General features: G+C 41.5%; 2 protein-coding genes across 4 annotated transcripts in view; one reads left to right on the forward strand and one right to left on the reverse strand.

Moving 5' to 3' along the window:
• The window catches only part of pax5 (paired box 5), a 50,103-nt gene extending 43,954 nt beyond the window's left edge, over positions 1 to 6,149 (reverse strand). For both annotated transcript variants that reach the window (XM_035145929.2, XM_035145919.2), the window contains exon 1: positions 5,766 to 6,149. In XM_035145929.2, coding sequence (XP_035001820.1) covers positions 5,766 to 5,811 — 46 coding nt within the window. In that variant the 5' untranslated portion in view covers positions 5,812 to 6,149. The remainder of the gene's footprint in view (positions 1 to 5,765) is intronic.
• A 10,544-nt stretch (positions 6,150 to 16,693) lies between these two features.
• The window catches only part of zcchc7 (zinc finger, CCHC domain containing 7), a 47,073-nt gene continuing 37,862 nt past the window's right edge, over positions 16,694 to 25,904 (forward strand). Inside the window, exons 1-3 of one of the 2 annotated variants that reach the window (XM_035145860.2) lie at positions 16,694 to 16,776; positions 21,290 to 21,891; positions 23,439 to 23,670. In XM_035145860.2, coding sequence (XP_035001751.1) covers positions 21,394 to 21,891; positions 23,439 to 23,670 — 730 coding nt within the window. In that variant the 5' untranslated portion in view covers positions 16,694 to 16,776; positions 21,290 to 21,393. The remainder of the gene's footprint in view (positions 16,777 to 21,289; positions 21,892 to 23,438; positions 23,671 to 25,904) is intronic. The other variant, XM_035145867.2, reaches the window with a different exon arrangement.

Raw genomic sequence — 25,904 nt, forward strand, 5'->3', positions numbered from 1 at the left:
GCGCACATCGTCCTCGGCTGCCGCTCTCACACTGACACTTGGTAAATCTCCCATCAGTGAAGCGAGTGAGCGCTCACATCTTGAAGTCTCATATCCACCATGCCAAAATAGGAAAAGGAAAGAAATGCAAGATGAATAAACGAGAACAGGACTGTGGTTTATAGCAACGGAGGCTGAGTGGAGAGTTGTTATCCGTTGCTCTCTCTCTCTCCTCTCCTCGTCTGGACGCACACGCGCAGCCACAGGACTCTCCTCGGGAGTTTGGAGACAGGATTTCTTCTCGCCGGAAAGGAAAACAGTCCCGTCCAGATTCAGAGGCGACTTTCCTCCGCGGTCACGCCAGGAAACACCAGTGGGTTTTGCGCACACACACACACACACACACGCGCGCTTCTCTAACTCAGCTGCCTGCGCCCTGACGCGTCCTCGGTGGCGCACACGCCGCGTTTCAGGACCTGCTCTCGTGCGGACAGCGCCCGCGCTCCCAGCCCCCTGGAACCCTAAGCTCCACGCGCCGGCCAGCTGCCCGTCACTCACGTCGAGCTCAGCCAATCAGGAGGCGAGCGCTGCCGCCACGTCACCGCCGGCCCCTGCTAGAACCGGGCGGGGGGCGGCGGCGATAGGCTGATGCGAATCCCGTGGGCCAATGACGCCCCGCACGCATTGTCCGTCCGCCAATGGGGGAGGCGCGGCGGTGCGACAGCGGGGCTCGGGGAGTGGATGATCATATGTTTAATTTCAATTAACCAAGTAAAAAAGCTAATGCCTTTATACCCGTTTGCGCTCAATTTATTCATGTCAATATTAAATGGATAATTAATCGAGTATTACCTAAAATGAGGCTTAGTTGCAGCAAGGTTTTATAAAAAGAGGGGATGCTCAGTAACTCAAAGAGAAATTATGTATTTTTTTCTTGATTAGGTTAAACAAATAGAAGTGATAGTGTATAAACGAAAAAGACTGATTTTAAAGGCATGGGGTGTTTTAGTAAAACACATTTTAGTTTCATTTTCACTCAGAGAACGGAAGGTGCATATTCATCTCTCATCTTCGTGGGCCTGCAGGAGGGAGAGCTGTCAACAATTGGCTCTGCGTCGTTTCAATCATTCCTCCTACACATAGTTATATGAATGTTTAGCTCCGAGGAGGAACCGAGAGGAGACACATGAAACATGCATTCCCGCTCATTACCTAATTGATTGCGGATCCGAGCGGATGTGGTTTTAATGAAATGCAATTGGCGAGCTCCGCATTCACACTCCAAACTGAGAGAGAGAGACAGAGGGAGGAGGGGGGGGTTCAATACATGTATCGTCCCACCTGACTTCAGAGGGCATATCTCAGCCTCGCCCATGCAATATTAACCACGCAAATAGCCTAAAGCATGAGCCAAATTAAAAAATAGTGTTATTTCCCTTCTTCCTCTTTCTAGACATCTAATCATTTTTGTTCCTCGGTGTTTACGCTGCGCATCCAACACATTGGGAGCCATTATAGGACCGAAATAATCACCTGATTCTTATACCCATACCCCCCCTACTTATAGTTCCATTTAGGAAGCTGTGATGTACAGTAGCCCACTAATGAACAACAACAATATTCACTTTATTCTACCCTGTTTTCATCCTCAACAGACCAACAGGCTTGATGTACCTCAAGGCAATGCATCTGATCCTGAAAAGGTCAATGTGTGATATTATTGAGCTTATTTAATTTTTGATTTTTAGCCAGGATTTCTCGCTTTGCATTATTGGTTTCCTTTCACAGGGAGCTCTTCTGCCCTCAGACTCGTGGACTGGCTCAAACGTCTTTAATCCGAATGCAACAAGTGTATTCAGGCTGTCGGGCTGACTTCACTGAAAGAAACACTCACACTTACTTCAGTCTTTATTTTCTTATTCGACTCATCACAGAAAACTGGGAGGTTTAAGATCTGCTCTCTGTCTCACACATCTGTGTGGATGTTTGCTGAACGAACCACGAGGGGGCGTTCAACCTTGGGGCCACATGCCCTTACGCACACGCATGTGCACACGGATACACACACACACGAACACGTACACGTACATAAACTTAACCAGCAACATATTTTGACTCACGAGGCCCAAGGAGAAGACTCCAAACTGTAGGTTAAACATATGGAAACACAGGATCAGTGCTTGTGTGGTATTCTGGCTGTTAAACGATCCACTCCATTTCTCAGCCCACATCTCCAACACTAAATATGGCTTCATGAATCTTCACTGACTCCACGTCCCTGCTCTTTAATCCACTGACAGTAAAGTACACCTCGAAGCATCCGCACTAATCCTCATTCATATTTCACATCTGTTTCTTGAGTATTCATGAATTGGGCTTCATACAAATCTGATAGACAGCTAACTAGATTGATTTTTTTTGTTTTTATATATTTTTTTAAATTACAAAAAACAAAAAAACAATGCAACAAAAAAAAGCCCAGATGTGCTTAAGAAACAGAAACTGGGATATACAGAGTTGGATCATGCGCCAAAGACACCAGGCCTGGATTTAGGCCACATTTGGCGAATACAGACAATGGCAATGACTGCGAGAGACACTGCTGCAAGGAAATCAGCAAACTGGGAAATCTGTTGGATGCTTCCTATCTTTTATATGCACGAGCCAAAATATAGATTTATATTCATTTTTTCCTGAAAGATTTCTTGAAAGAAATGCAAATTGGCTCTTGAGATCTTTAAACAGCATCTACGTCAAAAGCATGACCATATACAATTGCAGAATTTAGTTTTTATTGTTTAGTCTTTTCGCTTTCATTGTTTTCGTTCTCCTTGTGCAGTCAGACTCTGGTTTTATTTATGTAGATACCGAAGCGAGCGCTCCTCCTTGCCACAGAAGTCAATTGCAGCCGTGCGCCCTTGTCTCCACGATTTGCAAATTAAATACACGAGCAATTAAAAAATCCAAACACAATCAATCATGTATACAAATTGTTGTTGCTTTAGGGTTGGAAATTTGGGGAAAACTTCCATCAGGGTGGGACGACTTTAATCCGGGGGTCCAAAACCATTACCATATTTCATTACCTCTGCAGTGCTGCAAATGGGGGAGGACGTGGGGGTGGAGAGGGGGAGAAAGGCTGTGTGTGTGTGTGTGTGTGTGTGTGTGTGTGTGTGTTTATACTTTCTTTTAAAACATTAGTATCAATGCGTTGGAGTCGTGATAATGATTTGGAGGCAAATTGGAGGCAGTGTTGTTGTTGTTGATGTTGAAGTGCTCCATCTTTCTTTCCTTCCTCATCTCTTTTTTCCTCTTTCCCTCCATCCTCCGTGAAAGCTTCGGCTGTTTTGCTTCTTCAGTTTTTTTTTTTTTTGGCGCCCGAGCCTCGAAACGAAAAAGCAATGAAAAATTAATAGCGCATGTTAACTCCACCAGCTCGTTTATTACACGCCCGCTGACTGTAAACATAATGAGAAAGCCCCCGTATCTCTTCTTAAGTTTTTTTGGGGGGTTTGCTTATATAAAAGTCGTAACTAATAAATCAAATATATCGTGTTGAGAGTGAACCACCGTGGACACGTAAGCGAGCAGGTGAGCGCACGCTGGCTGCGTGGCTCTCCCACTCACAGGCCTGTAATCACACGGACATATTTGTCATCATTTGGCGCGGTGATAACGCAAGTAAAGAGCAGTCTGTCATCTGTCAGCCTGCAGAGCACCCGGCTCTGCGTTAGATGATGGGGCTCCTGAGGTCAGAATGAATGTAGGCTATATGCCATGTGAGGTCATCCCTCGCTCCCTCTTCCTCCCCTCCCTCCTCTGTCTCCTGCATCCTCCACCTCTCAGTAGCGCGCTGCTTTTATTGGTTTCCGATCTGCCAACGACTAGATAATCAGATATTACACACTGTGTGGAGCATATATGGTCAAGGGAGCTAAGTATATGTGTATATCAAAGCTGGAATCCAGCTATGCGTATCTCAGTGAAAAACTTTGTCTAAGTGGAGTTTTTTCTATTGTTACAATGCAGCGAGGAATGATGGCTCATTTTTAGGAGGCATTTTTAAATATAATATGTCAATGATCATGTATTTCAATAAGACCAGATAAGTGACCTTTCTCTAATTTTTCTGATTGATAAAATAATAATCTAACGTCAGTGCACTGGCGCTGGTGACAGATATGGCGGCCCTGCTCATTGGAAAAGAACCCGTCTTTACGCACTTTTACGCACGACCAACCTGCAGGGCGGGAAGAGAGGGGGTCTCATTAGATCCACATTCATTCTCACGGTTTCTCCTTTGTACCCCGAGCACGTATTTTAAAGTGAGAGGAAATGGAGCGTCTGTAGGTATAGGCCCTGGGCCCTGAAGACTTTACACATGAACAGGGGAGGGCCTCCTTTAAACTCTGATTTCCTCAGCGGTTAAACGGTTATTATCCAATTGGTACAAATCCCACTGCTTTCACCGTTTATCAGAGGGTAAAGCCCACTCCACAAAAGGCCGCAAAGGAGGCATTATTTGTCTTATAGACCACAGGCATTATTTAATGACATATGTCCATAGAAGTCCAGGCACAAGCTAATTTATTTCTTTCAGGAGACAGTTCAACACAATCGGTGCCGAATCCCCTGCTACAACATTATGAAAATGAATATAAAGAACACCGAATGCAGACTGGCCCTAAATGGAAATGTTTGATGTTTAGAAAAACCTACTATGCATGCATTACCATATCCAAAATAAGAGACAACCAGCACCACAACAACAGAGCTTCGTTTTTCTGGAGGAAAAAAAGGGCTTCGCAGGCCCAGAGCCATTTCATAGCTGCTGTTCACCTGTACACACACTGTTTGTTTCTTAATGACAAACGACGTTTTATCAATGCAGACGCAGCGGGCAGCAATATGAAATGATGTGATATCCATTGGGTGCCATAACAAGGTCGATGGCCTGATCCGCTTCTGTACCAGACCCCGCTGTTTTATGAATAGGCCTATAGGAGATGAACCTGTTGAATGAGGCGATGGAGACACGACGGTTAAGAGTCGAGCTCAGGAAATTTAAATTTATGACGTTATTTGGGGCCTGATGAGAGACTTTAACATCTGGTCCATAAACGAGAGAATAAAAACTCTTCCACCTGCTCATCTCCCGTCCTCAGTCAAAGATGCTGAATAGGGCCTGTTGACTGAACTGCATGTAGGAAATATGTGAACACACACACACAGTTGTGATGATGCACAAATACAGTCTTTCATAGAGGCACCAATCGTGACACAAATAGTAAAGCTCTCAGGTGACAGCACGTGGAGCAGAGCTGACACACCCAAAGCAACAAATACTGTTTCTCCACAAACATGTAAAAAAAAGTTCGTATTTTTAGAATAACGACAAAGTCCACGAAGTCACCAAATCCTCTTCAAAACTATTCAAAATGTAAATGCAAAACTTTTCAGACACACATATTTTTCTTTGGTTCGTACATTTCTTAAAACGCAGCAAAAAGTTTCCACTACAGAGCAGGTTACTAATCATACTCGCTCTATGTGAAAATTACAAATAAGAGGAAAAATTTTAAAATAAAACCTTATTCAGGTTTTTTGTATCCAAACAACAGAAGAAAGTTAGAAAATCCAACTTTCCACTCCAAGAAATAACTTCCACGACTTGAGTAAAAGTTTGTCACAAAGCAGTGAAGCAGCAAACAACAACTTGTTCAAGGGACAAAAACGAAAGTTAACAAAAGTGAAGTTGATCTCAAGTCGAGCCGATGTGACCCTACCTGCTCTCCCCAGACGCAGTGCAGGACTCCTGGGCCCCTGGTCCATGTTATCCCGTTGGAACAGGGGGAGGCGATGGAAAAGAAAAAAGGAAAAGAACAAAAACTTTTCGCACTGTCTCCCTCTCTTCCTCCCCCCCTCTCTCCCTCTCTCTCTCTCTCTCTCCCTCTCTCTCTCTTTTGTTCTTTCGTCCTACAGTAGTTTTGGGGCGACTTGTAGGCTGAAATAATTCGACCCTTCCGCTCCCTATTGCACTCCCTGCAAGTGCTCAGTCAGCTGCAACTAAACGCTTTAGGTGGAAAAAGGGCTTCGGGGGGAAGCGTGAAATGATCACGCCGAGTAAAAGAGCCGCGCTCTCGATGTGCGCTCATGTCCTTTTCCTGCACGAGCTGCGCACACAAGCCCAGTGCGCGTACACCCCCCGCGTGCACGTATTAACACGCATGCACCCGCGCGCTTTCACGCAAACATACACACTACATGCAACCTTGCACCTTTCCCTCCAGGGCCGCGCCCCCCTCACTCGCATCTGTTCCCAAGTTCCACTTTACTAAACTTTCCCGCCCCCGCCCCAGTCTCCCTCTCTGTGTCTGTCTCCCACACCCCCCCTCCTCCATCACACCCTTCTCTCTCCCCCCTCTTGTATGTCAGATTCACTTCTTCAGCATGGGACACGTCCTGTAGATTGCTGTGCAGGTTGCAGGTAGGTAACATTAAATAATGCTTGTGCGTAATGTCAGCGCAGGTTGTGGGTAAGTTTCCAGTGACCTATAAACGAGAGAAAGTTGGTTCTTCAGTGAATTTATGTCTAACGTCCTGTCAGCCACTTCCACGAAACACGTTGAAAGGAGTTTCCCCAAACTTCTCTGCTCGTCTCTCCCAGAAAACACCTGATACGCACGGTGGTCTTTACGCATTACGCGCGAACTGAGAGACAGTGGAGCAGGTGCACAGACTCCGGGCCAACAACTTCACCTCGAGTTGGGGAGCGCTTCTTCACCTCCTGTACGAGCCTTTGCCACAAAACGGAAAGTTCCGGTCCTCAGCTCTGATTGTTCGCTCACCTGTGCACGCGTAACATTTCATTTAAATATGAATATGCCAACTGAAAATGTCCACTCATACTCACCGCTTTGTTTGGTTCTCAACCAGAACTTTATATTCTGTGGCGGAACAATGAGCACGTGTGCTCTCTCCGGCTCTTTCGTTTTATTAAAGCTAATACCCACTGGAGACGCTCGTTTTAGATGAAGTGAGGAGGTTTTACTCCTTTTAGTACGGATTTATAGTCCAATAACCCGGGTTTACCAAAGCCTGAACAAAACTCTAACTAAGACTAAGCCCTTCAAAAATAAAATAAAACAACTTTGAGTCTAACCTGAGTTCATTATGAATCAGTAGACATAGTTCGTCACCTCCCTGTTCACACTTTGATTTAACTAATGTTTTTGGTTTCACACACTCACACAGATACGTAAAAGTGCACAACTTTTACGTATCTGTGTAAAAGCACTTTTACCCATTAAAAGAAAGGTAACACAAATCCAACCTGAGGCTTTGAGTGTTGCCGATATTTGTGAGTATTTGTGCTTTCCAGTTTAAGACAGAAGCTGAAAGAAGATAAGAACTGTAGAAGTTTATCTTTGGTGCAAACATTTCACTAGTTATAGGCATGAGTGAGTTCCGTCAGATCTTAACTTACAGGGAGGATGAGTCTGAATCAGAAGTGATGGAGGGAGATAAAACATCAGAGATGTGTGATTCTAACACACCAGGGGGATAAATGTGGGAAGGTCAAAGCAAAATTAAATCCAACTTGCTGCTGGGGGGGAAATGGATGTTGAGATAAGGAATTGATTCAGAAATAAAAAAAATAAAAACATTGGAAGGAGGAGATATTCCATCACAAATTCCGACAGAACGTCAACAAAAACATATTTTGTTTACAGTGGTTGTGCGTCTTTACCCTGTGTGTAACTTCTCCTTCCTTCCCTCCGTGCGTGCGTGCGTGTGAGTGTGAGTGTGTGTGTGTGTGTGTGTGTGTGTGCGCTCCAGACAGCTGCAGGTCTCAGGGTTCACGCGCAGCCCCGAGACAATTGAGTGCGGAACAAAGCGCGAGACATGGAGCCATTTGACTCTGCTTGTCGCCTCGCGCTGCAACACTGCGACCCTGACCTCCGGCGCGCGCCCACGACATCATAACATAAATACTGACGTTTCCTGTTTCGGTGGCGGGAGAAACAGTGACGGTGGAGCAGCTCATCTGAGCCTCAGGCCACAGATCAACCCACCGAGGAATAAAAACTGCGATTTAGACTGAAGTTAGAGCGGAAGTCACAGGAGGGGATTCAAGTTAAATGTTTGGCAAGGTGGGTTATATGTTCACAGTGAGACACGTGGAGTAAGTCAGTCGTTTACCTGCAAATTACAGAGTCATATTAATAACTTCTATTCCCCCTGTTGTCAATTATTAGTCCGACTGTTGATGTACAGACCTATTGTTTTGCTCTTCTCGCTTCCTTCAGCCGTAGAAACGATGGAGTCATGGTCTGACTCTCCACGGCACTTACAAGATCGTGAAGCCTCTGCAGACCTGCCTCGTCCTTATCTCTCCGCAGGCCCAAAAGTAGAATCTGTATGCAAGGCCACGGCTGCGGATTATTCAGTGCATTTCCTAAACGTGTGAGCTCTCAGGGAAGACTGTGCAATCATCTGCTATTCAGACACCAAGTTATTGTATTCTAAAATTAAATTTGGGGTTATTTTTTCCCCCTGTTAGCTAAAGAAAAGGAAGATTTAACTATTTGTTTCCTATTAGAAATGGACACAGTTTGGGGAGAATATGATTAATAACATAAGGCCTTTAATATTGTTTTACCTGGTCATTTCTCACTGTGCTGTTAACGTGAAAATCTAACTTTTATTTATTTTTTAAAACGAAAATCATGAAGCTTAGAAGAACAACACAGTTGTAACAAAGTAAATTCTTATTTGGCCAATACATAGACTAAAACAATTATATATCCTAAAATAAGGTGTACAACATTATTGTAACATCTAGTCATAATAATAATATTAATAATAATGATTGCTATTAGTTTTCAAAATGAATGCAGTTTCAGCTTATGAATTACTTTCCTATTTTAAGAGCTAATTCAATTAACTCCATTCAAAAGTCGTATTTTGACTACAACAATTATATAATGTAAAATTAGGTCTATAACATTATTCTAATATCTTGTCACATGTATTATTATTAGTTCCGAGATATTCTAACATATATTTTTTAACATCCTTTATAACATTTGTCTTCTGCAGTGTCACTGAGGCTTGTAGGCTACATGTCGCTCCACATTTATTTTGCCCATGAGAACCTCCTTCAAAGAATTCGCCATAGTTTCGATATTAATCATCACTTGTTTGTTTCCCCCCCCCCTCGTGCTAATTAATGTAATTAATGTGAGGGGGGGGGGGAGTAGTTGGATCGGTGACCCGAGCTCTGACCGAGCGGAACCGGAAAGAATCGCATTAAAGCGAGTGACAGAAGAACTAAAGGGACGATTGGAACAATAAGTAAACACGTAAACACAGGAGGAGACGCTCCCTGTCTCTGTGGGACCTTCGGCTTCCAGCAGACCGTTTCCACTCTCTGTCAACTACACAGACCAAGTGTGTAAAGACCCGCAGTTCTGAGGGGTCTGGACCAATAAAACAGGATGTGGAGAAGACAAGAGGAAAGATGTGTGAACGTGTTAAAAAGAATCACATGGTCATCTTCTTTCTATAACTCCTCAATATTCATGGGGAACGTGTGCAGAGCATTTATTCAAACAAAACACTTGTATTTGACCAGAAGAAAGACTTCAGGTGAAAGTCTGGTCTTCAGACTTATAGTTACAGAAGAATGTGGAAAATATAATTGATCCATAATTAAGGTATTTATTATGCAGAATGGTGCTTTTTATTATGTTGTCACTTATTTTATTACATCTTCATAATGTCTATATTATAGTATTATAGAGATACAGATACTAATCCCTCACAGGAGGCTCTCTGAGGTTTCTACGTTTTCCCCCTGTTAGGGTTCTTTGGTAGTTTTTTGCTAGGACAGAGGATGTCACATCTTGTTAAGACCTATGAGACAAATTGTAATTTGTGAATATGGGCTATATAAATACAATTTATTTATTGATTGATACATTAACTTGTAGTATTTTGTAATATATTATAATATATCATAATTAAGTGCAGTTATTAAAATATAGAATTGAGAGTTTAAAGTGAACATTTCCCTTTGAATTTTATTGAAGTAAAAGTAGTAGAAAAGGTAAAGGTCCAAATCATACTTAGTGGCTGTACTTGTGTACATGTACTCAGGTAATTTTCCATTATTTTTCCCACAATTCAGTTAAAACAGAATTTGTATTATTGACAGTTGCCCTTTACCAACATTGTCTGAGTTTGGCTGCAAATGAAGGCAGTGTTTGTCGTCCTTGGTCCTAAACTTCACCACTCACACATCGGTCATTCTAAAATAAAACAAATCCTAACTTATATTTCGCTCTTTCATTATTAATTCTGTTTTGTTAATTCCATTTCTCTTGCACTTGTGGAGCACTTTGTTACTTATATTAAAAATAAAATCAACATGAGTAAATCTTTACTCAATAACTTCCCAACTCAAGGTTGTAATGTTTCTGTAACTCTTTTGGTTGAAGCTCATCATGGACACTTTCATCAGAACTCATTTTTGTGAGACACATCTCTATTTTCTATCTATTTTTCAGTCCACTAAGACAGACAAATATGTACTAATACTTACATCACATAAAAGCTCTCCTCTGGTGCTGATACCTTTGCTTTCCTCGAAACACGCAGAGCCACAGTGCTGAGGGAGCTCACCTCTGCATCCCTGCAATGTAATTCAGGGGGTTACTCCTCTGTTGGGACACAAGGTTCCCTTTCTGCAGCCGAGGTGCCGGGGTGTTGCTCTGCGACTATGGAGGCTGGACGGGGGCTTAAGGGCTGTGGGGCGGATTGAGAAATGGGACATATTATTTGTCCATGAAACATTATGTGACACAACATGACACCAGGCTATTTGTATGTAAAGGTAAACATTTCAGCGTGACCATTCAACAAGAGCCGACAAGGCTCCTGTCAATGTGGTTTTATACTTGCAGCTGAGAAAGAGGTGTGTTGTGGCACCGTGTGGTGCTGGTGTGTGGGTGTGTGTGTGTGTGTGGGTGTGTGTGTGTGTGTGTGCTTCTGTTCACAAATTTAATCCCCAAAGACACAAGTCACTTGGTCCATTCTGAAAAGGTGTTATCAGGCTTGTTCTCTTGTTCTAGTCTTTTCTGACTGTTGATCACAGAGTGTGTGTGTGTGTGTGTGTGTGTGTGCGAGTGTGTAGTTCATGTAGTTTGAAGTGTGACTGTCAGACTCTCCCCACAGTACTGGTCGGAGTTTGGGAAAATACTGGTTTGATGAAAAAGAAGTTTGCAAGTGGCCTCTCGTCAAACCTGAATGTGGCCTGAACATAAGCTCTCAGCTCATGTCCACGTTTACAATGAAGAGGGATGATTTGATTGATTTTTATGCCTCTACAGTGTCTGAGAAAATCTGAGAAGCAGATTTTCACATCTATCTGATTATATTATTGACAAGCTGCTTTATAATTCATCATTATTAGAGCAGTGTACAATACAGAATTATTCAAGAATAAAGCAACAAGAAAGTAGGAACAGAAATTAAATTAAATGTGTTTTTCTTTTCCTATCACATTAATTATTTAACAGTTCTTATCTCTTCATTTAATTTTGATACAATAATATATGAATAGTCTCTTGGAAGCCTTGGGGGTCCAGACCACTGGTTTAAGACACTCACCATTTAATTTCAACATCATCTCATGTGTGCTCTGTAATAAGGGAAAAGGTGCCGAAAAAACCACATCATATCAAAGCAAGTGATGTAAAAAGGGGTCGTGAACTAGGGCCCAGTAATGTTATGTGTGCTATGTCTGAAAAAGGCCCTAGAGAAAGAGAGAGGAGGTGCACAGTAATATCTCACAAGGAACCATGCTGCAGAATTTTTAGTGCGTGTGTGTTTTATCTTTTTTTTTTCTGTATGTGAGCTGAGTCACTGATTAGTTTAAGATTATGAATATTATTTCATTAGTATATGCTCTACTTAGCATATTAACTTCAGAATCTACTGAACCTCTCTGGGTGACTTATGCTGCGAAGCTAATTGTGATATCAATTAGAATGAATGAAAATAAAGCATTTATGCAAATGCAACTGGAAAGATCAAACTTTATCTGAAGAGCAATGACGGGGCCCTTTGGTGCAAAAGAAAATATGGTGATGTGACTTTGGGTTAACAAATGCTGTACATCCGGTACATGTGAATGACTCCGGCGCAGAGGGCCCCATATGGGTGATGCATGGGAGCCATTTTTGTTCAGAAGCGCTGATCCAGGGCGAGTCTTTTTTTTTTTTAGAGGGAATTCCTCCTGCCTGGCTGCTTTGATACTGGGGCCTGGTGAGATTTACATACATACAGTAACAAGGAAGCCTGCACCAACGACAGAAAGCGAGGCAGACTGCACTTACAGAACTGAAACAAGCTGATGCAACCACGGCTGGAATCTGCATCCGAGCAGATGCTCAGACAATCGGTTTCAGAGCTGCGCCTAACATTCTATTTTTTGTATGTATCTACAGGCTATTGTCACAGTTAATCAGTATTTTGGTCGAAGGAGTGTCAGCAAATTGCACAAAAAAAAGAACAATGAAAAGGTTGTGTTTCGTTTCAATAGAAAATGTGGTTACTATGGTGACAGCAAGTGCAGGTTACAGTTAAAAGTAAATGGAGGAATTTCAGAACCCTCCATCCCAAATTCTTTGCAGTCGACACTTGGTCCTCATCTATACACCCGCTAAGTGTGAACTCAATTCACTGTGAAAGTTAACAAGAAAGTCAAATGACAGACAGACAGATTCATCTGTTTATAGATAGATGGCATCAGTAAATTTTGATATTTTTTACTTTAACAGGGGATAAACCAATAATCAATTCTCTAAATAATCATAGTGTAATTTTATGTGGCTGGATTAGGTTTCATCATTTCTGAAGATGCACCTCAGGCCAAAATGATCAAAGAAAACAACATTTTATGCTGAAATTTCTGAATTATGGGTTTTGTACATTTAACAAGATGTATACGTGAAACTGAACTGTCCCAAATCAAACACATAGCAGTTATAAAATAATATGAATAAATAGCCAATAATCAAGTCTTAGTCCTAGTCTTCAGACGAGCACTTGTGTAAACCATCAGTCGGAGACCATTGCCAATACAACACAGCAGCTGATGAGAATCCTGTTTTGATAAAACACTCCATCGCAGCGCTGGCCGCAGCATCTGGTGCCAAATGGAAGCAGGAGCTACCGTGGCACATAAAAACAACCTCAAATGAGAGCAATGACATGCTTCTTTTAACTCCTACTCTTCAATAAAGATCATTCATCAGGCAGAACCATCCCGTTGGAATGTGTGATTGGAAATCAGGGGACTTTAAATCCCTGTCCCAGACACTCCATCCATCTTCAACACGCCACTGGGCTGGACACTCGGAGATGAACTGCTGAACCAGATGCCTCCATTCAGACAGCCTCGTCCACCTTTTTTTAAAATAATAATAGTAAATACCGGCAAATGCATGGAACCCAAAATCAGGCAGCCACATCACAATTTCACTGAGGCATTGAGGCATCCCAAACCGGCATCCAATTTAGAGAGATATGGGGAGCAGGGGAGGCAGAGAGGGGCCCCCGTATGCACTTCCCAAAAACAAAACAGTTGCAGGATATTAAGTGTGTGTATGTGTGTGTGTCAGATGTATACATGGGCTAAAAGAGGTGATAGTGTTGAGACATAAGGTGCAGCCTAACCTTTGGAAGGAAACAATCCAACTCCATGATGGCCTTTCCTGTGTTGACACGCATGGAGAAACCCATGGAATCAGATGGCATTCACTCTCTGATTCGCTATCAAAACGCCATCCGCTCACTATCATTACAATGCCGATGCCTATAGTTGGTTATACAGAGTTCACAATTATTCTCATGATATGGGGAAGGAGGAAAAGATGGATGTTAATGCTGCACAGTCTGCAGGAGTGCCAGGATGGCATAATTTTGCTATGTGTTATAAATATGACTGATGGCGATAGCTAGTCTGTTGAATTACATTTACATATAGATTTACATTCCCATCAACATGTAATAATAGCACAGGCCTGAAGGTCCATACTAGTCACTCAGACATGCATGCATACACCCAGTGTGCACACAGACATATTCTGACATTTCATAACTAATATTTGTGCCTCATTGAGAAAGGTGAAAATGCTGTGCATCCATCAGACTGACAATATAGTAAATGCGTTGAAAAACAGTGCGAGGCCTCGTGGACCTTTTGTCTGCAGAATGAGATACGTGAACTCAGAAGTAAAGAAGTCCAGTTTACAATTCCATGTCAATAATGACATTTTATTATCAGAGTACACACTTCACAATGAGAGAGAGTGAGAGAGAACAAGAGGGAGGGAGAGAGACATTATGGGACATTATGAACGGAGAAATGACCTGATGAAACTGTTTGGTAATCCTGCAATTTTAGAAGAACTCTACATCACAGCAGAACAGTTGGCTAGGAGGGCTTTTATATTATAATGTTGATGGGGGATAAAACCAATATTGATGAAACAAGCAGTGCATAGATGCACAGACTCTGAACATACCAAAACACCTCTGAAGATACCAAGCTAATGTCAGCACAAATTAAAATGACTTTTAATGTCTTCAAACAACCACAAATTTGTTTGTAACTTTTTATTAGTTTTCTCATCATTCAAACAGAGTTCCATAAATATATGTTTGTTCAGGAGACACAATAAAATGATGACAAATTGTTACAAGTCATTTTTGCTTTGTTTTGCATGTTTGCATTTCTTTCAACGTTCATTTAACTTCCTGTGGAAACTGAAAATGTGAAAACAAGAAATGTCCGCACACCAGTCGAGGTTCCCTCAAACTTTTGAATAACGTGTTGTTACTTTCTGAAACTGAAAATGAAACAATGTTTGTGTGAACTTGTGTATTTGCCCTGGTGACCTGATTTTTTCAGTTATTCACCAGTTAGGAACCCTTGTACACATACTTATCAATAATTATCATGTGGCAACAGCAACTGTGGTTCACACACATTGAACCTTGAGTTGGATCGGCTACAAAAGCAGAATACCACAGGAGTTCCACTCCTGTCCGTCATCAACAGAAACCTGAGGTTACAGTGGGCGCAGACTCACCATAACTGGAAAGTTGAAGATTGGAAAAACTTATTCTGGTCTGATGAATCTGAATTTTCCTGAAGTTCACAGGTGGTAGCGTCAAAATTTGATGTCAGCAGCATGAATCCATGGACCCAACCTGTTCTCTGTGAACAGTCCTGGCGGGTGGTGGTGTAATGGTGTGGGGGAATGCTGGCACACCTTGGGTCCCTAGTCAATTATAGTCTCAATGTCACAGACTTTGAATATTGTTGCTGACCATGTGCATCCCGTTATGGCCGCAATTTACCCATCTTTGCATGGCTAGTTCTACCGTGATGATACACTGTGGCACAAGGCTAAAGTCATGTCAAACTGGTATTTGAGTAGCCCTGCCACACACCAGATCTGGGTCCAGTCGAACACCTCTGAGATGTGGTAGTTAGGCCTGAACACTGCAAAGGGTAAAGACATGGTCATTGATTTTAGAGGTTATCTATCCCACCCACCATCGCAGTCCTTCATTACAGGCCTTGGCATTGAATTTGTGGAACAATATAAGTATCTTGGAACAGTCAATGAAAGCAAACTGAAATTTGATGTAAATGCTGAGGTAGTTTGTAAGCAGGGACAGAGACGGTTGTACTTTAGGAAGTTAAATGTTTTTAATGTAGACAGAAAAATGATGTCCTTGTTCTACAAGTCCTTTATTCAAACTGTTTTTATTTCCTCTATTACTGCCTAGTATGGATATTTGAAACCCAGGGGGAAACTTCCTTTATTTGTATTGTGAAGGTGGCTGGTAAGGGGATAGGTGTGTTTCAGACCCCCCCCACAACGGCAATCTTTGACCAGCAGGTCCTCCATATGGCCAGATCTATAGTGGATCGGAAGAACCTCCCCCTTCACTGTGAATTTCAATTCCTCCCCTCAGGTCGGAGATTCACAGTACCCCAGTTCAGGTTCAATAGGAGTAAAAACAATTTTGCTCCCTGTGCAATAAATTTGCTGAACTTGCAAATATAAATTTAACTTTAGTTTAAGATGATTGTTGACTGATTTTGTGTGTGACTGTGGAAAACATGAATCAATGAACTCTCTGATAGGTGAGAGATGATGTCATCCAACACTGGTCGCTACAACAACAGGCAATATCCAGGTCATGTCCATATATCGTACGATAAGTCGATAACGTAATTATCGTGATAGGCCTAGTGGTAGTACGTGAGTTTTACAGAGTCAATGTGTGCCGACAAGTCTGCAGATATGATGTAAACTATAGTGCAAAACTCTGCAGAAATAATGCCATGCATTCTAATTATCATGGGGCAGAATCTCAAAAGGTTTTCAACATCTTGTGGTATCAATGTTACAAAGAACCGAAGTGGTTTTGTGCTGCTGTTTCCCTACTAAAACAATACATAAAATAAAAGTAAAAAAATAAATAATTGTATTTAATGTTTAAATTGTTTTTTGATTAGTTTACTTGGATTTCCTGAAACTTTCAATGAAACAATCACTCCAGTCCAGACATTTGAGCTCGACTTGAATACTACCCAGTGAAACGTTATGGTCGACCAACCAATTTACGAAGCACAAACCCGGAAGTGGTTGTCCCTCTCCCTCTGGATGGAAGAAGCAGGAGCAGCCATCCTCTCCTCTTTACTCTATAAAGGTGAGCTCCTGTTGTCTGACATTTAAAGTGAACCCTCCACACTGATGTCTGTGACTAGAGCGACCTGGGCTCCGCGTGTTTGTTTCATTTCCTGCGTGTTTGTGACTGTGGAGCTTCATTGTTTACATCCGACCCGGCTGCTCAGAAACACGTGGACCCACAGGAGGGTCACATGCTAAGCACGACCTGTCGACATGTGGAAATAACCCGAAACTATCGCTGCTCTGGGACGGGGTTTTGAGTTATTCTGTAATTGGGGGCGAAATATTGATTTAGACACGTAACGCTGGCGTAACACGAAGCTAACGTGAGCCTCGAGCTACCTGCTAGCTAGTTAGCATTATCCTAGCTGCAGCTAGCACCATGCTAACAGCAGCCTGGGTTGATTACTACTTAACCAACACACGGGGATTCCTGCTGTTTGTACTGTGAGCTAGTGAGCGGTGTCCTCTGGACCTCAGTCTGTCCCTTGTTCTCTTGAGCAGCCAAACAACATGACAACACTGCATCTTCAAAACTATGAATATATCCAATAAATCTCCCTGTCACCTCTCCTGATGACAGACAGACAGACACTATGCTGTACAGACTGTAGAACAGAGACTATACCATGAGTCAAACATACACTATACAGTAATGAAGGTTAATAGACAGCTGATGTCACAGTGTGCATTGAATGTATGAATCATTTACTAAATATGTTTTGGTCTATATTGATATGAGAGAGGGGCTTTGTCATCAGAGGTCATCAGAGGTGCTGAGTCATTGTACATGATTGTGACGGCAGCTGACAGGAACAAATCCCTCTGTCGCTCCTTGTCAGCTCCACGAATCTCCTGCTGAACATGCTCTGCTTTGTGACCAGCTAGTTGTGGAGGGGATGTGACACGTTCTTCATGATGTTCAACAGTTTGTTTGTCACTGGCTCTGATGCAGTGAAGAATATTGCACTTGTCACAACAGACTAGTAAAAGATCTGGAACTTCTAGATAAGCTGCTTCGGGAAGTAGCGTCTTCTGTCACTTCTTTTAAACAGCCTCTGTGCTGCTTTTCCAGTCTGGACTATTGCTCAGGTGGACTTGACTCCATGTTTGTTGTATCTCTTCATCTCTCCAAGATGGGAAATGGTGTTTGAAATCATTCCTGTCGAAGCGGTGACATTAACACAATCACCAAACACTGGTGGTGACATGATGACTCTGTCAGTCAAGCAGCATGCGGTATAAACAGCACACTTATGTAATAGTCAAACTGTTAAAAGAAGAATTGGGACAAAAGTAGAAATGCAACAATAAATGAAGCACTTGGGTTAGAATGTGGCTAAACAGTGACTGGTTGTAAAAGATGCTGAAATAAGTAAAGTAAACGCTTTTGAAATGAGGCAGTGACTATTTCATTAGTCAACATCAAACCTGGATTTCTACAGGTTGGGGCATTTTGACAGGATACAGAAGCAGCTTCAATTTGGGGAGAAGGAATCAAACTTGAGCACCATCTGAGTGCAGGCAAAAAGGTTTCAAACAGGAGCAGAGAATATTTTTATGTTAGCCAGAGCTTTTTGAGTAAGAGGTCAGGGATTTGTAGGAAACTGTTATAAAAAAATTGTGAATGTGAAATACAAAAATGATGCCCTCTACAGCGTCTGAGACATGATGACATAATGTGCCACATACCACGTTCTATAGTGTTTGATCATCTAAAAAAATAGTGTACATTGCAATTTAAATCCTACATTTGAAATCAATAGAACATACGATTTAGGCACAAAAAAGCTTAAATGATCACAAATATAATTGCTCATTATGTGGAATGACTCCTGTTAGTATTTAAAATTATTGTTATTGACTCATTCAAACAAGCAATACTTTAATGTTGTTGATGGTCGAGATGAAACTGCTTTTAACTGCATCATACGCCTTTGGGTAGTTTAATCAATAACATCATTTTTTTAGTGTAAATCCTCAATCTGCAAAGCAGCATGTCTCTACGGCTGAAAATAAAATGTATTCCTATCCCCCCTGAAATGCAGTGGAGTATAAATGTAAAGGATAGTCTAATCAATGCTGGATGTTTGAGGCCGATACTCGTATAAGTGTTCAGGAGGTACTGCTGTAATTTACACCTGTGCTTTTTCTAGCGGAACATGTCAAATTGTGTAACACGGAAATGTACGTTTGAGATGTGAGAGATCCCATTTTTACAGATGCAAGCGAGCTAACAGGAAGAGATATGAAGATGTTGAGTACAGTTTGTGTGTGTTTGCTACCCGTCCCCGGTGTGTGCTCATACACCCACATATTCCTGAGCTGGGCTGTAATTAGTGACCGAAAACACCTTTATTGTTGGACCGTGACTGTCCAGTACTTTAAATTCCACCACTGTAAGACATAGTCAGTCATTTGTCAGGTCCAGGTCCATGTGCGCTGCTTAACTTCAAAACTGTCGCACACCCTCACCCCAGACTCCTCTTTCTGTCCCTTTAATCCCCGGTGGGCAGCTTGTGACTGTCTAGCGTGGCGTTTCAACAGTGTGTGCGGTCTGGGAGCCAATCATCTCCAACCATCATGGCACAGACACGCAGGACTGGACAGAGCAATGGGCCAATGCTCCCTCTCTGCTCAGTGTGTGTCTCTCTCTCTGTGTGTGTGTGTGTGTGTGTGTGTGTGTGTGAGTGTGAGAGGGAGTTAGAGAGGCAGTGCTTGGGAAAATTAGCAATCCAGTATGTTTTAGAGAGTGTAATAAGTGAATGATTTCACTGTTTCTATCACAATCAATCAAAGTGGACCCCAGATTATGTCATGTCAGGTGTATTTTGAAATCGGCACCAAACAGATGATGGACCTGGATCCAAGCTGTTTACAGGTTAAAAAAAAAAAATCAGCACAACTGAACCATGCTCTGTTTCAGCTTTGTTAACAAGCCCTTATGGATTTCAGAACAAAACCGAAAACTGGGCCCTTCCTGTAATGGATGCTGTCTTGTGTCCACTGCACCGCTGTAGAAATTGTGTAGATAGTTTCACCAACTTTTTAAAGTTAGCTTCTAAAGATTATTTTTGTTATGAATTAATCAATTCGTTTTTTCTATCAGCTGTCCCCAGCAATTTAAGAAAAGCCTCTCACATTTTAGGTAAAATCTTTTAAATATCAGGTCTTGTCTGACATGTTTTAAATATTTAGTTTACTGTCATGTGTCAAAGAAAAGCTTTAAATCCACACATTTTTGATGCTAGAACCTACAAATGTTTGGCTTTTTTTGCCTAAAAACAAATGGCTTTTGCAAACTATTATCACTACTGTTGCTCATTAATTTTGTCGCAATCATCTAAATGAGAATTTCATATTAAACATATTAAGGCAGTGACAGTTCAGATTTTAGCTATGAAACCGATGAAACAAAGGTGTTAATATATAGGTGAAACAATTACCATACAACAGTAGAATTGACTTCAGGATCTACAAGAATCCAGGGTTCATTCATGATTTTTGGGGCAAATATTTGAAGCAAACCTGTTACTCAGAGAAATTCATACTTACCTTTGTCTTCTGAGTCTGAATTTATTGCAAGATTTCATCAATATGATTCGAAATGGCATCAGATTGTTATGCCTCTGTCGGTGGTGGCTGTGCATGATATTTCCAGGTTGTCTGTCTGTTCTAACCATGAACACAGTATCTCACAAAGGTGATGATAGAAATGTTCACTTGGGCTCAGCAATGAACTGATTAGATTTTAGTCACTGTGGCCTCACAAAACCTTCTTGGCCACAACTCCAGAATTCAAACACTAATTATGACATTACACAAATTTCTAATAGGATGAAACGATGAGGTGATGACATTTAATATCTAAAATGTCAAAGGTCAGAGGTCAACTTCACTGTGGCATCATAATCTTTTTTAAGCAATCACTTGGGACCAGAAGGGAAAATTGTGATTGTCTTTCCTTCAATTTGATTGGTTGGCAAGGGCATATAAAAGCAAGGCTGTAATTAATACAAATTTATAATTAATAGTAATAATTGATTAGAATCCTCTGTTTTCAACTGCATTAATCAAAACATACAGCAGCTTTAAGGGAAAAGCTAACTGAGGGTTGCAGTGATAGTTTATAAATCTGATTTATAATCTGTTACTGATTCTGCTAAAGTGGAAACTCTGCATGGAAATTTGACAGTGATGTTAACATGTTCACTGTTTAGATCATTTACTGATACAAAGATGAATTGAAATACAGTTAATTAATCAACAATCTTGCTGGTTGACATTTTTTAAAACATTTTGCTTTGGGGTTTTAGAAACCTGTGATTGAAATGTTACTTTATTTTTTTATATTTTATCGATAAGTTGATGAGCAACTTTATTAAGTATACATCATTAATACTAAATGTACAAAAGAGTCTTTTAAATACCAATTTAATAAAATATTATGTTATTACCTGTATAAATAATTTATTGAATGTCAAGGGTTGATTACTCTAACCCTATTTTTGTATCTCTTTTTATCACTGCAGTCAGCTTCAGCCGCTGAGTTCACCATCACCCCTGGCGTGAGTGGGTGTATGTGTGAGTGGATGCTGGTGAGGTGTGAGTGTGTGTGTGAGGGTCTTTTGGGGTGATGTACTCTCCATATCAAGGCCGTGAGGAGTTGGAGGATGACCTCTACCAAGAGGAAGCCAATGATGACTCTGATGGGTCGGAGGCCTACAGTGAGGTGGAGTTCCGCCTCTACAGCCAGCTCCACTACTCCTCCAATGCTGGGGAGATGGACGACAGAGGTGAGACGCCGGAGGACCAGGACAGCCAGCAGCCGGAGGTGACGGTAGATGCTGACGGAGAACTGGTACACACTGAAGATTGTGAACTTCCTTCATCTGAACAACAACAACTCCTGAAGAAGAAGAAGGTGGGAGAGAAACGTGATAAGCAGAAGAAGGGGAAGAGTGATCCTAAAGGTCAGAGGTCGTCATCATCAGTCTTTGAGGAGGTCATCGTCATTGACTCCAGCCCGGATGTTATCTCCATCTCCGAGGATGACACTGCTGACGATGAAGGCGTCTGTATCATGAAGGGTCAAGGTTTACACCGGCTGCAGACGTCCACCCCAACACAACAGGTAGAGGATGAGAGTGATGCTTTGATATGTACGTAGATGTCTTTGTGTACAGTCCTGGTCATATAGTAAGTTTCTATCAGTTATAAAATGATTTTAATTAGATATTTGATTGATTTGACCACAACTATGCAAGAAAAACTCTTATAAGAGTAAATTATTCAAACACCCGTTCAACTGTACATTTACAGAAAAGCTCACAGACTATCCTCACACTCCTCAATGTTTCAGCCACAATTTGCTCAATGGACTGAAGGCAAGTTGTTAGGAAGAAGCTTGAACTAAAGCTGTTCCCAAAATGTAAAACCAAATCAGTCATGTATCCCAAAGTTTGGAAAGTTCTTGTTGACTTTTTGGCTGAACTCCCGTACCAGCCCACCCTCCCTCTACCAGCGATAACTAGACAGCAGTGACTACACATCAGCCTTGAGAGAGAGGAAAACAGAGGATTAAGAAGAGATACTCTCTATTTTCTTAGTTTTTAATTTAAGTGACATGATTAATTTTTATGAAGGATTAAAATTTTAAATGTGTTCCCAGCGAGATATTTGACCTTTTAATGAGTTTTCTAAAAAATCACTGATGATGCTCTTGAAACAATGTTTTGTTTCTTAAGATTATGAATAACTTCCAATCCTCTTTTGAATTGATCATGTTCTGCACAGTAATACAAAATAACTAATAAGAGGACTATCAACAAGATCAATGGTATTGATATTATCCTAGTGAATCCGTTACATCAGTGGACTTTGACTGATGGGAGGTATTAAAGTTTGAGGGCCTTTTCCTGCACCTCTGTATTGTAAAGCATGAAGTCAGACATGTCTGAGTTTACCAGTCATAAGAATGTGATTTTGTTGATAACCCTCTGCAGCTCTGCAAAGAATTGTTATCTGTGCAAAAGCAAAAGAGAAACAATCCTGTAACTTTGAGGACATTCACTGGAATTATGTAACTCAGACTGCTGAAACCTAACTATATCTAGATAAAATTCAGATTATAGTTTTTACTTTATTAAAATTTGTCAGCAAGGGGTCTTTTAATGTCCAGGGGAATGGTTACAGCAATCAATGTATCTATGGCCTTACGACTATTGTTTTAAGACAAACTTAAACCTGTCCTTAAGCAGGACAATTAATGAATCCTTGATTTTTCTGCAGTTGCTAAGAAAACAGAGACCTTCAGTTGTCCTTTATTCTCAGCAGCCCTTCACTAGGGTAGTTAAACGATGTTGTGTCTGTTAAATTATGTTTTTGACCAAATATTAACCAGTTAGGCAGGTTTATGTTCCCTGTACTCTGAATTAACTGTGATTAGCGCTACTTTGTCAAGCTACTGTCCAGTGGCCAGTTCAGCCAGCTGACTCATTGGTGTTGAGCTGCAGAAATAAAGTGTAGCAATGCTAGTGAATGACTTGCTGCTGGCTGCATGTGAAACAGTGGCTGAATGGACTCTTATATTGTTTTGTTTTAATTAACAATGGATGCATAATGGTGCAGCTGAAAGTTTTGTATGGGCATCTACAATATGGTTGTTGTTTGGTGATCTAGGGGGGCCAGAAAAGGGAGATGAGTCTCAATATGCCAGTGAGCGTTGACTCCAGCAGCTCAGAATCGGATTCCGATTCATCGGAGTCCATCTCTGAGTCTGATTCTTCAGAGTCATCGGATTCCGAATGTCTGGAGAACTGGATGATCCTGGGCCGAGGGAAGCAAGTCGAAGACCGGTCCATCTCACTCAACCTGGAGGGAGAGTCTAACAGCAACACAGGTGTGTCTTTGGGTACGTGCGTGCACTGTAGAAAGCTTTGTTATATGTCTCTGTGCATTTGAGTACCTGTGTGTGAGACCAGGAGAAAAGAAGCGGTGAGTAATTCTGCGTGGTCCAGCTCATTCAGAACACTTATCCTACGTGCAGCTCATTGATCAATGTGGTCTCAGGGCTGAGCTATGCTGGGAGCAATCTGCGTGTGTGCATGTTTGCATGTACATACGCAGCGTCTGTGTCTGCATGTTTACAAATTTGTAAGCTCTTAACATTCCTGGCACTGTCTGCCCAGTCGCTCTCTTCTCTGATCCATCTTTAAGTATGTTTGTGTGCATTATGTATTGATATGTGCGCGCAGGCTTGTGCGAGTGCGAATATTTGTGTTTATAAAATATTCCACTTCTAATCAGCATGCATGTGTACATACACACACATACCAACAGTCATGACGCTAATGCCATAAACAAACAAACGGAGAGACAACAACGCAGGAGGAGAGGGAGGGGAGGTTCGCAGAGATGGGAGTAATCAAAAAATGAATAAAAATGTTCCCGGCAAATCTCTTCAGATCTACACATTATCTTAACCTGCAGCCTCAGCAAACCTCTCCAGCTTCTCTCCAGCCTCCTCCTCCTCCCTCCTACCTAAAGCTCACCCATCTCATTCTTTTATCCTATTTTCTCACTATTGTGCTCTCTCTCCCCGTCTCCCTCTCTCTGTCTCTCGCTCGCTGTTTCTTGCTCATTTGAATTTCCCTGGGCTGATGTTTCTGCAAGAGTGCCCACTGCCTCCTTGACACACAACTGGGCTAAAGGAGGGGGTCTGGAGTTGGTGGGAAGGCTTGAGGTTTTTGGCCTGGTTTTTTGGAGGAAAGGAGGATTTTAGGTCTCTGTGTCTCTTTCTCCCTCTCTTTCGTCTGGCTTCTCTCTGTGATCTTTGGAGCTTGACCTCATGTCTGCACATGGGGGGCCATGGGTGTGGTGTGGAAGGGGTCTTAAAGTGGGAGGGATGGGGGGGGAGGATTTTTTTTTTTCATTAAAAAAAAAAAAGGAAATGAAAGCAAGGAAATTTTAGGGACGAGCCTTGACCGTCTTGAGCTGTGCCCCAATTCTACTACACACTAGTTCTAAGGGGGTTTTAGGTGGAAAAAAGGGGAAACATTATATTTTTCTTACTGTTATAAACCTCATAGAAATACCAAAACCAAATATTAATTGATTCTTGGAAGAATTGTCTGAAGTCTGGAATATATTATACCTCAGTGCCTCCCTGCCTCAGTGTGGATCATTGATATGTTTTAATTGTTTCACAAGCTGAATTTATTTCATCACAATTAAATATATTGTTGTTTATTTTAAGTCCGTCGTGCTGCAGTAAATATGGACGTGCACTATTTACCCCTGCTTACCCTGGTTGAAGAGCGTTTGTTAAACACACAGTGCCCAAAAGTGTGAACCCTTCATTGGAAAAGAAATTATGTATTTGTGACCTGTTTTATAAGATTTTCTCCTTATGGTTGAGAGGTAGGGAAGTTAGAAATAGTTAATGGCAGTTAAAAAAATTACTGGTTTTAGTCTTTTCATGGTTAAAAAAGGAACAAAGATCACTTCCGCCAAATTCACCAAAATGAGTACACGTTTATTAAATAAACCAAAAGAGCAGTAGGTTTTATCAAGTCCCTCCATCCCTGTCATTTTAATATACTCAAAACAATATGTACTGTATACAAAAATAAATGTGGACATTTTTTGGAGATAGAACTAAATCTACTTTTCTCATAGGAAAGGACATTCCTATTGCTACAAAACAGCCAAGTAAAATTTGCCAACAAACAAAAGAACATCACCATATACTATATAATTATGAGGTTATAGAACTGGGACACAGTTTTGATAATCTCTACTCTCTGCTGGTGAAGGGTTAATATGGTTTCAAATAGATTGGATAAGAATATGGTCTGAATTATAATCAGGACTATTTTCTTCTGCTCCTTTTTATTCTTAAAAGAAACGCGAGAAAAGTCCAATGTGATGTCACTGATATTTGCCTGGTTGAATTTGACAGTAACCGTTACATCCACAGCCTATAGGCCTGATGGATGGATCTAAAGATGGTATTCTGTTCTTTATAGGCCATGTTGTGTGTTGACTCCTGCCTCGCTTTGTGTTTGAACCTTTAGTGTTTGTTTGTGTGTGTGTCTGTGTGCGTAACAAGTTCGCGCAGGAGTGACTAATAGTATTTGTACGCCA

This window comes from Hippoglossus stenolepis, chromosome 2 (assembly GCF_022539355.2).
Source record: "Hippoglossus stenolepis isolate QCI-W04-F060 chromosome 2, HSTE1.2, whole genome shotgun sequence".
NCBI lineage: Eukaryota > Metazoa > Chordata > Actinopteri > Pleuronectiformes > Pleuronectidae > Hippoglossus > Hippoglossus stenolepis.